Consider the following 13,958-nt stretch of genomic DNA (forward strand, 5'->3'; position numbering starts at 1 on the left):
TCATCCAGGGAGATGGAGTGGCCATTAAACCTCAAATCCCGTAAGCAACCTAGTGTAAAAAGGAAAAAGAGAAGGAAGAAGAAAAAAATTGTTTACAAATCCAAAAGAAGCACAAAACCAGTCCTCAGGCAAAATCTTTTATAGACACACATTTACTCTGTGGCAGGGGTTTAAAGTCAAATAAACAGACACACTTGCATTAAGGCACAAAAACATCTGCAAACCAGTGCTCAGACATGCTCTCACACAGGCAAACACATGAACAGCCTCAGGCCAGGTTGTCATCATAGGCTTTTATTTATGGATATTTTCCTCTTTGCTGGCTAGTTTGCTCACAGTTGGAAGCATGAGGTTCAACACATTACTTAAATACACACCAGTGCCACTGACTCACTTCTCTTATCTGCTGGAAACCACAGCATCAACACACCAGTACCAGTAAATACCTGTTTGACCACTAAGTCATTCATAAATTATTCATTATCAGATTTTTCTCCACTCATTTATCTTATTCTTTCAAAGACAGCTGCATAGCAACCTACCCACAAAGCTCCTGTTATGTCCTGAGGGAAAAGAGTTTCCGAGCATCACCACAGCGGGGTCAATGATGATCTCCCGACTTTGTCCAGGTGAGGCCGTTACCTCTCGCCGTCCTCCGCCTCTGTCAAGTCGCAGGGTGAACTCTCTCCCATATCGGTACAGCTCCAACTCATGCCAGTCTCCATCATCCAGGCGATGGTAAGGCAGTGTGATGTTATAGTCTCCATCTCCAAGGTTGTAGAAAACAGCCAGATGACCCTGAAAAACTAAAAAGCATAGTAATGCTTAATTTAAGATTCTGATGAGGAAGCAACAAAACTCTGCTACTGGAGACTTTAAGGCTTTTGTCTAAAAAGCTGGTCATTTTTGATGTTAGTCTTTATGTTAGTGTAAACTTCAAGAGTGTGACTCAAACTGTGAAATGAGGTGACACAAATACTAACTGCATTCCTGCTGTACTGTACTGTGTTGATGGGCAAAAACAGATTGTGAGCATAACAATATCATAAGAGTTAGGCCAGTTCCCACGATGTGGAAAAGGTTAGGTTGTGAAATTTAACTATCTGGACAAGTAGAACCCTCCTTGGTGGACTAGCCAGAAAAATGTCGTGAACGTTTCAGTGGTAAAAATTAATTCAGCAATTTTGCAGCCATGACGCTTTTCAGAGATGCTGTACACATCGCTGCATGGCAGAGGCCAGAATCATCCCGAAGGGAAGGTATACAAGAAACAACAATTATCTTCAGCAGTTAAGGGATGAGCGAGCAGAATGGACTCAACCAATGAGCGGCTCCCGCAACTGCAGCTTGTACATGTCCACAGCTTAATTGGAAACAGTGGTGCAAGATAATTCACATTCAGCGCAGCCAGCATTAACTATTGCTCCCTCAGCATGAGTATCTCAAATGTGCCTCACCTACTGGTCAAACACACACACATGCACAAAGTAAAGGCTGACTGTGCGCTCCCTATTGCCTCATCCTGCCCTCAAGTCCGCAACAAAAATGAGCAAAGGACTCAATCGATACTTAAAGGAGAAAAATCAGATTACACAAACTTTCTGCAGAGCCCCCAGAGATCTACGCAATCACCACTTAGCACAAAATCTTCAAGTAAATGTCTAATGCCTGAACCTTCACATTTCAAATCCCATTCAATAATAAAAATGTCAGAGTTTTAAAGTTTTACTGTTTCGGAGGGGTGTGATGATCTTTGACAGTATTGCGGTTCATGTTTGTTACTGCCCCCCCAAAAAAGCTTCTTTGCAGAGTGCATTAGATAAATGTTTTCTTTAAAGAGCCTCCATACTCCTTGGAGAGGTACATGCTGTTTATACCCAGCTAGCCCCTCGTAACCTTTGTGTGAAAGTGTGGTTATTTATTCAGTGTGCACTCTATTCCATATCTACCCTTAAGAAAAAAGGGCAGAGAGGCAGCCCTTTAAATTAGAGTTTGTTGTCAGAAAACACACCAGGATGGTGCTCAAGTGTTTCTAAGAGCTTTGAGACAACTGGGCTGAAAATGTTTCAGTGTGCCGCTGCAGACAGACATCAGATACTTTATACAGCTCACCAATTCAGCTCCAGAGAGGGTTTCACACAGAGGCTTCACAGCCCACATACAGTAAAGGCTACAGCATTTTCCTTTTCCTGTCACCGCTGCACGGCGGCAAGGGAAGAGGACAACACTGTTTCTCGTCGTGTAGTGTAAAGACCCAAAGAACAAGATTTGATTCTTTAAACAATGCTGTCGGACAAATAACAAGCATGTTTTCAACGACAGACCAGTGGTGTGGAAACCATAAAAACGGTGACAGGTTCACTGCAAACAGGTGACCTGTGAGTTCACCAAAAGTGGCAGCCCTAACAGAGATGTTTACTTCCAGGTGCTGTTCACAGTTGGCCTGTCAGTGAGTGAGACAGAAGGCTTTGACAACAAACACTGGCTTCATATCCACTCAGGCAAGAGAGGCATGCTATTATGGAGGTTTGGCAAAGAGAAGCAGACTTGACTCGGTGTGAGCACCTTTCCACCCTCGCCGTGGCACAGCAGCAGCATGTATGCAGTCATCACTTTGAGCTGCCCACTTGAACTAAGCTGTGTTGAAACCCTAAAGCTCAGAGCGAGGGATCTGACCTCTGCCTATTACAGTACACATCGTTGTTCTCTTGCCACCCTAAATTGTGCTTCAAATATTAACCAAAGGCAGAAATAAGCCTGAACAGAAGAGGCATCATTTTTTAAAATAGCAATCTCTCAATAGGAGCATTCTGCCGACTTACTGAAAGGCCTTTTTGAGAACATACATATGTCAATCACCAGCCCCCTCTGTATCCACCCCTATGTCTCAAACCCTGGTATTAATCACTCTTAGTTTGACAAGCATTTTCAGCAATCATTGTCTGGGTCCTAATCATCATTTTAAAGCTCATAAACAAGACAATCATGGCTGTCAAGGTTGAGGGGAGTGACCGGTCATGACTCACCTCTAAATGCAGGTATTCGTTCTGCTCCTGGGAAAGCAGGCTGAGGATAACGCCCGTGGCTGCACGTGTTCGCACCCCAACCTCGACACTAGTCTGTCGCGCCGGTAGGGACCAAAGAAGGTGGAACTGAATGTGGCTCCGGCCGTCAAAGGAGAACTCTCGAGCCACTTGTCAATCAAAAACACACAAAGCTTGTTCAATTAATTCAACCGTCATAAGGGAAATACACGAGGTTATCACAGCAAGAGCATGCTGCTCTGCAAAAACACTTTATGTAAGGCAAGGTTATCTTCCCACAGCAGCAACTTTCCAAATTGGTTTGTACACTTTGCAAAGTTTTAGATGTAAAACTGACTGGAAACGTCACAGTCCACCGAAACGTATCCGGCATGCGTACCTTGATCGCACTGTGGCCCTGTAAAGCCTTTTTCACACAGGCAGCTTAAAGAGCCCCAGTCCCCATGACAGTGACCCCTCTTGCCACAAGAGGAAAGCTGCTCCAGGCTGGCGCAGTGGTCATCAATGAGAGTGCAGCCTGGCAATGTGTTGGAGGATTCAGCAGGGGAACCAAGGTCATATAGCTGAATGTAAGAATAAGAGGAGAAAAATGTGAAGATAGTGAAAATACAGCAACGTTGGAGGTATCTGTCCTTGTAGTTCTAGTGGATGGGATGAAAAGAAACATGACTGCAAAGAACTTTGTGTTATTACCGTAAATGAATGAAGGATACTATAGCTTTACATTTGATTTTTTAATTGTTTAATAATATCTTAAATCTTGGCTTTCTTAAAAGTGTTAGTTTTTACACTAATGGTTAACAAGAGCTACAAATATTATCAGAGGCACTATGCAACACATAAATGCTGTAGAACTGTTGCTAAAGCACAGAAAATCCTGAATCATGTCACACTGATCAATAAAAGATGTACTTGACACCTGGATTTAGGTGGCAGGCACGGTGTCTTATTTCTGCAGACAAAAGCGTTGGCTGCATTAAAATGAAGGCGCTGCACTTTCAGCAGCAAATGAAAGGGTGTAAATTCTTTCAGTATAAAAGTGGTTACAGTAACGGGTTAGTGTTGTCATTACTGTAGTAGCAGCTGTTATCTGTACTGATTCCATGTACTTCTGGTAACAATTTAAAAGTGCTTCCAATACAGTATTAAATACGGCACAGCATGGGGAAGCATGGTGGCACTGTGGTTAGCACTACTGCCTTACAACAAGAAGGTCCCAAGTTCAATTCCACCATCAGGTGTGTACTTTGCATGTTCTCCCTGTGTTTGTGTAGGTTCACTCCAGTTGCTCTAGCCTCCAAAGAAATAGCAGCTAGTGGCGATAGGTTACTCTAAAATCGCCCGTAGTAATAAATGTTACTTTGCACATTATTACTTTATAGTTTGCAAACTATTCGTTTACTAATTAAGCAATGCAGCATGTGTGTAAGGCAAATACATTTAGATGAACTATCATCTAATACATGATAAAGCATTACCGAGTATAATACTGATAACATTCTGCATCATTACTGGTACATTTACATTTTAAAGACAGAGACACCAGAAGAAAAAGGGATAAGTAACCAACATCAACATTCATAAGGTTTCCCCGCACTACCTTGAGGTCACATTTACATTCTTATTGAAGTGGAGACCTCCATCACCTACACGGCCTGTCATCCGAACAGGTAAACAATAAGAGGTACAGTACAGTAGTCAATTCACCCATCTACCCAACCAGCTTTATAAAAAGGCTTCATGGTAATGCATATGTGGTAATCTTGACCTGCTCCAGACTTTACCTTGCTGTCCACACGCAGGTTCCTTATACATCCAGTATAGTGTTTGTGCTGTAGCTGGGGATATTCATATGACATGTTCTCATTGATCCCTCCGAGCTGCAGAACATGACTTCCATTGAAATACCTGAAACGCATGCAGAACAAAAACTGAAGAAATCGAGCAGAAGAAAAGGAACCAGGCACAGTATGTTCTCGAGGCTACAATTAAAAACACAGCTCTCAATATAACGAAGGACACAGCAGTCAAACCAATGCATACAAAGCACATTGGCCTTTCATAGTAGAGATTCACAGATGATTCTGAATCTTTCTGAGGCTTTCATCACCTTTACATCTTTAGACAGCAAATTGTTCCTTTTCTATTATTTTTAAAATATGCATGATGGGTCAATTACATTTGCCTGAAACAACCAACTAATATGCTAACTAATATTCTATAATACTGGTGGTATTTTCAAAACGAGATGTACAAAGTGATCATTTTAGCTTGTTAACCTGGTATCTGACCTGCAAATGTCGTAACTATTAATGTTCCCTATACAAGTCACAACACACACAGTTAAATGCTTCTTAAAGGTTCACAAAATTTAGAGGTTATTACCAGCAATAGCAGCAGTATAGCTCTGATGTGCATTGTTAACTTCAGAAGCTCACAGCTTAATTACACAACATAATAATGAGCACAGTGGCAAGCCAAGGCCGCGATAGGGGGGAGGGGACAAATGTATAGCTGTGACAAAGCGAGCGCCACTATTAACAGAAACATAGTGAAAGATTAGTTTGGCATTTTAAGGATTATATCTGAGGCTTTTATCAACAGCTCCCCTCCTCCAGAGAGGCCTGCTTGGTACACAGAGAAATTGAACGCTCTGAACTCAGACTAGTCTGAGTCACTATCTGATCTCATTTACAAATAATGCTCGTGCATAAACACAATTTCTGATATTATTTATGCAGCATGAAGACTAAAGGTTTTACATGACTGCAGCATCACATACCAGACATAAACGTATTGTTTTAATGTTTTATTTATTTTGCAGAAATAGAGAAAAAACAGACTGTAAATGAAGTTTTTAAATTGTTGCATAAATGCAATTAGTCTGATTTCCAAGTGATGTGTGTCCAATGGGCACAGACCAAAATGCCTCAGGATACAATCTGATAGACATAAAACTAATCAGAGCAATGAAACATGATGGAAAAATGTAAACAGACTGCAGCATGCAGAAATGCCAGTCGTGAGAGCAATTACTGCCAGCTTGGACAAAGCCGGTTGGAATTCTGCTTGAATGTGACGGGAGCTAGACTCATTCTTCCTGAGTAAATGAAACATGAGCTGCCCGATTTGTCATTTTTCCTGCTAAGATATTGAATCTGAAACATTTAACTGAGTATGAATAGAAAATAAATCAGCAGCAATTTAGATTTTGATAGCAATGGTTTAAATTATTTATTTATTATTTTTATTATTAGTCAAAGCAAAGGATGTATTACAAATGGCACTTTCATAGTAAACTAAGAATCCAACATTAAAATGCTATGAGTTTGCCGGCAAGCAAAGATCAGCCTTTATCTACTAAAGCTGGTCTCTGGTTTCCAATAAGACATTTCCAAGCAGTGTTGACATGATGTACAAACATCCTTATCATTTCAGTCACCTCCCAAACAATGTCAATAGAAGCTTGGTTTTGGTGGAGACATCTTCCTGTTAAAAGGTAGTTTTTCCTCCCTACTGTCACCGAGTACTGGCTCATAGGACAATGTCTCATTGCTTTTTTTAAATAAGGTCCTTAACTTACAGCATTAAGCATCTTGAGCTGCCTGCTGTTGTGATTTGGCACGGCATAAAAAACCCTCTATCAACAATTGTGTGCATTCTTTGATTTTTTTAATAGTATTGCAAACTACTGCTGCTGTTGCTAGAGAACTATTTAGTCCTGTGGAAACACTGGGCATTTAGACACTGTCCCATGGGTCAGGCAGAGTTTTGGGTTTAAGACCAGCAAAGAGAATGAATAATTAGCATTTAGGCAAATTTCCCCTGAGAAATTACAAAGCCCAACTGTTAAACAAGTTAAACAAGTGCAGCTATTGTATTTTTCTGTGTGTGCACTTGTGTGTACGGTAAATTATAACAGATTAATTGATTATCTCATTATTTATCAGTGGTGTCTTATTAAAACTGGCTCCCTTCAAAATTCAAAGGAACCACTTGATTTGTTATAATGTGCAGCATTGGTCACACTTTCTTTATTTAAATATTGATCTTACTTTCCCCTGTTGGGTGTGACTCCTCGGATTTCACAGGATGAGCGGTCCTCTGTCATTGCCCACGAGTCTACGCCTTCTGTCTCCATGACAATTGCAGTGGAACATCGATCCAGAGTAAAGCGCACTTCCTTTAAATTGGGCAAGAGTGAAGAGAGAGGTCATCTCTAATTTATGTGTAGATGTGTGAGTGTACTGCTGCCTGGCACTCTCTTAAAACTGTGGTGTATATGTATTATAATCTGATGTCTTCTGCGTACTCAGGAAGAAAATGGGGAATACATGCAGAGGGATTTGGCTTGAATGTGCATGTCTTACTTTACTGTTGCTCCTCACATCGAGGCGATGCCAGCGTCTATCAGCCACCCCGACATTATTTGTTAACTGGAGCACCAAGGTCCCAGAACCATGGTTAATTTTCAGGCTAGGCGTCCCTCCAATCAGCTCTGAGGAAGATAATGATGAGCATTTACATCAACTAGTCTAAAAATCAGCATAAAACTAAAAAAAAAAATGCAGAATATTAAACTTTAAAAATCTAAAGGCGGAGTGAATAAAAAACTGTGATGAAATGCATCACAAACAAACAAAACAGGCAGGAAAAAAATGCAAGATGCAAATAACCAGTTTGTGTAAACACAGGAAAAACCCAAGGGATGTATGAAAGCATCTCACTTCAAAACAAAAACACAGTGTGAACCAAAAAGGAGGGTGACAATACAGTAACAAAGCCAAGCTGTACAACGGAATCAAAATTGCACCAGAAACAAATAGCTTTAAAATAAGTTGTCAAATTGTAAACAAAAGCAGCTTAATAGTCAGTTTCTCTGAGTTACTATTCCCAATGAGCTCTGTGCAAGATTTCTGAAATTAGAATTAAATTTTTTTAAATGGTGACACAAATGACACTGAATTCACCTACAAATTCACCTAAAATCTGAGAGTTAAATATCTGAAAACCTGAATAAAATATATATGCATGGCTCGATATCAGCAGTGGTAAATTAGAAAGCATGTTTTCTGTAATTTCCCTGAATCAACCCCTTTGAGTAAAATACAAAATTATGGGTTGAGGGAATAGTAATTTGAAACTGTATGCATGTGAGTGCATGTATCACAGCACAAATATTTATATCATGATGGCGACAGCACTGTAATCCAAAAATACAATTCAGACTGGTTTCTATGGATCTATATCTACTCGAGGAAACTTAATTTATCTGCACAATTACAGCACATAATTTTAATTACATTAACAATAACATGAATCGCTGTAGTAACATCATTTCAGTTTCATTACCATGATTCTTATGATACTGAATCACTTTGTCTAGATGCTGCATAGTGTAACTATAAAGCTTTATGCATAGCTGTCCCAATGCAAAATAACCTATTCACTTTGATGAAATATTTACTGCTGTCCTTCACCTGGCAGATTGAGTTTTGAGCCTCTGTGTCAGCAAGAATAAACCCCACTGATGTGTCCTTGAGTGAGACACTGAAAGTCTATAAGGCTGTTCTAAAGCTGAGCCGCCACTCTGACGCAAGGGGTAAGCAAAACAGAATTCGTTATGGCAGACGGCAAACTATTACATACACATTAAACAGTGAAACGGGGTTTCCTGCATAGTACCACATTAACGGTATAACTCAGTCAAGTGAGTGCTCCTATCTCTCAGTGGTGCACTAACGAACGAAATTTGCCTCGTATATCTGATTAGCTACCACCCAGTAATTAAACACACAAAATTAAGTCGCAGGTTTGAGTGCAGTAATGGCCCAGAGGCCCCTTGGCACACATCTAATTATACAGACTCTTTCTTTACCTATGGCCATGTAGTCTTCACTGTCCCCAGGCATAAGAGTGGCCATCGGGCCGGCATACAGTAGCAGTCCGTCATCTTCCTCAGTCATAAACTCCAGTGAAAGATGGCTATCAAAGCAAGGCCTTATGGGGGGAAACCAGGCATAGCCGTTGCCAAGGAAACTAACTCTCATCTGCTGACAGTCTGGCCCCTCAAGCTGTGGGGGGCACTGGCACCTGTAGCACCAAGGAGAAAAACAGTGTGGAAAATCAAGGGGAAAGAAAGAATCAGTGTCATTCAGTTTTGAGTTCGGAGAAATCTTCACGCTGTCCAATCTCTGGATAAGTGCATGGCGACTTTTCTCCGGCATACGTGACAGCTTTGTTGATTCACGCAGACAGAGGTTTGACTTTGCTCTAACATGCTGGCTGTCAACAGACAGCTGGGAAAGCACTTTTTCAAATCAGCATTAGCCACGAAGCCCCAAATGTTCAACTCCACATTAAATCAATTAGCTATGAACACAACATTACTCTGATCTATTCTTTATCTATCACAGCTGTCTGAGCTGAACCCTCTGGAGGGAGTTCCTGCTCAGCACATCACATTTCCTTTGTTGGAAGATAATTATTTCCATTTCTCTCACTTTTCTATGTGTCGAAGCACCACAGATTTTCTCTTAAGGTATTACACACTGGCTGATAACTGTGCAAATGCTTCATCTTGTAGTTATCCACTTTGATTAGGACTTGAGTGGACTGGAAACCGGAAATTAAATGTGTTTTATGATTTTGCTGACTCTGTTTGTGAGACCACAGTGTTAAACATAAATAATCATACATAAATGCCATACAAAGATACACGTAGTAAAGAAAAACAGCTTATTTTTGATGGTGGGGATTGAGGGGACCAGTTGATCTCATCCTGTCCTCTCCACTGCAGGCATGTGAGACAAGCTGGCTTTGCTGATAATGTCAAAGCCATCTATTTTCATGCGGTGTCTGAGGAAAGCTGTGTGTACTGAGACTGTTAAGGGATATTTCTCCCATTGCTGTTTATTCTGCAGAGGGGCAACACATGTCAGGAATACTGATCCATATGCAGCAAAAGGGGCGGCTTAGGCAGAGTGTAGCCTTATGCATACATATGCACACGCAAAGCACAGTGCACCTCGAGAGTCGTGCCGGTCCAAATCAGGAGGTGCATGGCATGTTTTTCTTACTTCTGACTGACAATATCTGATCAGCTGCTGTCTGAGGTTTCCTGTTAAGCTCCTTTGACAGAGAATAGAAGCAGAAATTGGATTCTTTACGGCTGGACTGCATTCACAGGAGCTCATATATGACACATACAGGGAGATACTCTTCTTACAGAACAAAGGCTCCTTGCAGCAATATACAGATCAATTGGAGCAGAGACAATTTAAAGAAAAGAATGTGTGCACGCTGCTATTGACAAACTTGCATGCTAACTGAAATTTTAAGAAGTTGTGTGCATAGAGGGGGAAGGGTTAATCCCCTTGCCCTATATATATTTTTTAATCCAAGCACAAGTATGTGCATGAAACAAAGTGCATGCTGTTTCTTCGGTGATATATGCTCACAGAGACCTACACCTGAATATTGACTGCAGACATTTATATATAAGGTTAAATTCAAAGTACAGGTCTATAACCTTGATACCGAGGTTAGACTCATTATTTGCATCCTGGCAAGATAAACTCAGACTTCAGTTTTCAAAATCACGTGGACACACTCAAACATTGATTCCACGGTATAAAGGCAAGCCTTTAAAAAAATGATGTAACTGCAGATTTAGCTAACAATACAGCCGAGCTCCTCAAGACTTTTAGTTCTTTTCGTTGCAGCTGAAGAAGATTTTTTTCACAGGGGACCCACAGTAATTCTGGGCTCAATTTCCAAGGTATCACTCTAACAGCAAATCTACTAGGACTAGAAAGAAGACTGCTGCTCTTATTTCCGTTAAATATCTTTTAAGAACCTATTTCATCTTAAGTTCTTTACAACTGCAGAAATGCCTCTCACCTGTATCCGTTCTGCGTGTCGATGCAGGTTCCCCCATTAAGGCAGGGGTTACTGGAGTAGGAAGAGCAGCGTTGATGGGTCATTTCTCTGGCAGCGCAGCCACACACAGCCAAGGATGTTACTTTCACTGAGACCAGGGATAAAGCACCCGAGTCTATCAAGGTGGGTGAGTCACTGATGCTTAACTGTGTGGAGCAGCCACCGGATGTCTTGCAATCGGTGTGCACACACTCATCTACTTGCACCTGGTGCACGTTCGCACGCAATACTGACTGCAGCTGCAGAGAGGAAAGGAAGAGCGCAGCAGATGAGTGAGACAAAAACGAGAATTACAATAATTGTGGCTGAAGATAACAGGGATTTGTATCACCGATGCCGGTGGCGCGCGGGACACGCTGATTTACACTTGGCGAAACAAAACAGCTTCACGAGAAATGCAAAAGAGCAAGGCAAGGCCTTCATCATAAATATTTTAATATTCTAACTGACTACTGTTAAAGAATCATGATATGTCATTGGGTATGACAGATGAATCACAGCGATGCATAATGAACACATGGACGAAAGAGGGCAAGACAAAGACAACAAATAAATGGGAGAGACAAAGAGACATGACAGGGGCAGGCAGTAAACAGACACAAAGTTGGTGTGAAATCAAAGGGCAGATAAAAAGCTGCTGGTGTATCACTTGATATACAAGCACCGATGACTATCTATCCTACGTGATAACATATGTACCTTCTTTTTATGTGCGTCGAGGACACCGTGCAGCTTCTCTGGGCGCAGGTAGCCATTATCAGTTAGCACATTGAAGTGGATGTCCACAGTTTTTTCGTCTCTGTCTGCGATGCTAAAAACGTTGATACTCCCTGGTCTGACAGACAAGGTTTCAGACAGGAAGTCCCAGAACGCCTCGAGCCGACTCTTCCCCTCGACACGAGAGTCGATAAAATCTTTTGCTGTAATGCCTTCAGGAGACAAAGAGAAGGGAGGTTCGTGAAATAAGAACTACTGACTTGTCAATGACAACTATAGAGTTGATCAAAGTCTACCAAGTTCCTGATTCTATTAGCGTGAGACGTAGCCGAACATCCTTCTCTATTGATCCTATTTCCATTCTGAGTCATCCGTAAGGCAAATGAATCATGATGCACATAACACAAATTGTTTACTTTTTCACCGAAACAATGTTAGAGTCTTGACAAACTGTCTCGAACAGGATATTTTAATGACCGCGAAGGCAATCGCATTTGGCGTTTCACCTTCCAGTGATATGTGGAGAACGCGAGCAGTCACCTTTAATATCCCAAAAATGGTAACAACCTGGAATCAGACGCATCCATAACAGCCTTTGACTCTGTTTGCTGAATGACTTTTTAAATGTCAAGGACTTTACCTGACACTTCCAAACTGACCTTTATAACTCAAATGTACTCTGAGAGACTGTCAAAAAATGAACACTCTGACATAAACTTTAGAATGTTGAAGAAGGAGGAGGAAACGATTATCAACAAGCAGTATGAATGGTTGCTTTACAATGCTTAGAAATGTTAAATAATGCAAGTATAGAAAATTCTTTTGACAGCATATTATTTTTGTGTTAACTGGATTGACAACCTGATAATCATTCAATGAAAAGTACCAATTTATTCTTGCCTGTGGGAGATGCTGTCTTTTTCAACATCAGCCTCGAACAAGAATTTAACAGCAACAACAAAGAGCATGCTTTTTTTTGTCTGCGGAGGATGACTGAGAACAAGAATCCAATTGAAAACTTATTGTTATATAATTTTTTTTACTTATAGTCCTGGGGTCACGTACAAGGTGCAATCAAAATGTTCAGTTACTCAGCCCAAAATCAAAAACCTCCCATTATAGTTAGTCTCCTTGGGCATTACCATATTGCCTTTAGTGTGGCAGATATTTTTAGCTTGCTCCCTCAAAGTCCAGCTCCTGTCCCTAGTATGTGCTAGAGCTGGCCAGAGAAAAATCCTCAACTTCATCTTTAGGTTAAGGATAACCATTAACCCCATGACCAGAAGGTTGGGGGTTCAAATCCAGCAAACAGCTACTCTGAGGTACCCTTGAGCACTGCTCCCCCAAAAGATTTCTACCATGTGGGACTATAAGGGGTTTAAAATAAAACAAAAAAAAGTTTAGCTAACAATGCTTAAAATACAAACTGGACTGTTGAAAAACAAAACTAACTGAAATGAGGTTGTGAAGGCTGGAAAACTAACTAAAAAAAATAAATATAGTGGAATGAGTTTTAGTATTTGTTGGTTTCATGTAATTTTATCACAACATGTCTGAGGAAGCTTTTTTAGAAGTCTAATGAGAGACTGAGAGTAAACTGCCTGTACTGATTTTCCTAAATCTGGCCTTAACAAATGCCCTCCATGCAAAAGTAAATAAAAAAAAATGAACTAAAACAAATCATTTTTAAACAATAAAAACACTGAGCTTAAATGACAAAATCTACTTTGGAAACAGAAAAAAATCCAAATGAAATAAGAATAAAAAGGTTAAGAAATACAAAACTGAAATAACTTTGGTAGGTGAAAGTAAAATGCTGTTAAATGTTTCAATATTCATGGTACTGTGTAGCAAAAATTGGAACTTTTCCATATGTAAACACTGAGTGGAAATTACAATTGTTACACTTGAACTTCTGCAGCTGTGCTATGCCGTCTATTTTCCTCTTTTTGTCATAGCTGTCATGGTCTCCGCTCCTCGTCAGCTGACAGCCGTCAGGTGTTTTGTTTTTGTTACCTTTCTCTCTCACCTCTGCTCTCCCCTTCTCTCTCGCCCTCTTCCATTCGCTCTTTCTCCTGCCGGGGCGGAGCTCAGTATGGGCTCCTGCCCCTGGCCTACGCACCTGGAGGTGATCAGCACATCTGTCGCTGATCATGAAAGATTGGAACCCTTCTTAAGAGGGCAAGTCTGCTCTACTCGTCGCTGGATCGATGAGTCATCAGCGTCAGTCGTCCTGTATTTTGTAAAGTCAGTTTA

At 40.8% G+C, this 13,958-nt stretch overlaps 1 protein-coding gene across 1 annotated transcript; it reads right to left on the reverse strand.

Moving 5' to 3' along the window:
* Positions 1 to 2,818: 2,818 nt before the first annotated feature.
* On the reverse strand, positions 2,819 to 11,152 carry LOC146569246 (putative neural-cadherin 2). Its single transcript, XM_085281352.1, has 8 exons — positions 10,947 to 11,152; positions 8,923 to 9,137; positions 7,415 to 7,542; positions 7,100 to 7,227; positions 4,829 to 4,952; positions 3,424 to 3,607; positions 3,027 to 3,193; positions 2,819 to 2,830 (listed from the first exon to the last, which is right to left on the reverse strand). Exons 1-8 carry the CDS (start codon positions 11,027 to 11,029, stop codon positions 2,819 to 2,821), a joined length of 1,041 nt encoding a protein of 346 aa, XP_085137478.1. The 5' UTR covers positions 11,030 to 11,152.
* Positions 11,153 to 13,958: the final 2,806 nt, after the last annotated feature.

Source organism: Mchenga conophoros, linkage group LG7 (genome assembly GCF_057382185.1).
Source record: "Mchenga conophoros isolate Kocher_MC1m ecotype Shallow Benthic linkage group LG7, M_conophoros_male_GT1.1, whole genome shotgun sequence".
Taxonomy (NCBI): Eukaryota; Metazoa; Chordata; class Actinopteri; order Cichliformes; family Cichlidae; genus Mchenga; species Mchenga conophoros.

What these genes read in the sequence shown, in the direction of transcription:
- LOC146569246 (XM_085281352.1), bottom strand. Translation starts at nt 11,029, where the DNA reads ATGACCCATCAACGCTGCTCTTCCTACTCCAGTAACCCCTGCCTTAAT. An exon ending in GACACGCAGAACGGATACAG is followed by an intron (nt 9,138 to 10,946) that starts GTGAGAGGCATT and finishes TTGGTGCTACAG; the next exon opens with GTGCCAGTGCCCCCCACAGC. An exon ending in TGAAGACTACATGGCCATAG is followed by an intron (nt 7,543 to 8,922) that starts GTAAAGAAAGAG and finishes TATCTTCCTCAG; the next exon opens with AGCTGATTGGAGGGACGCCT.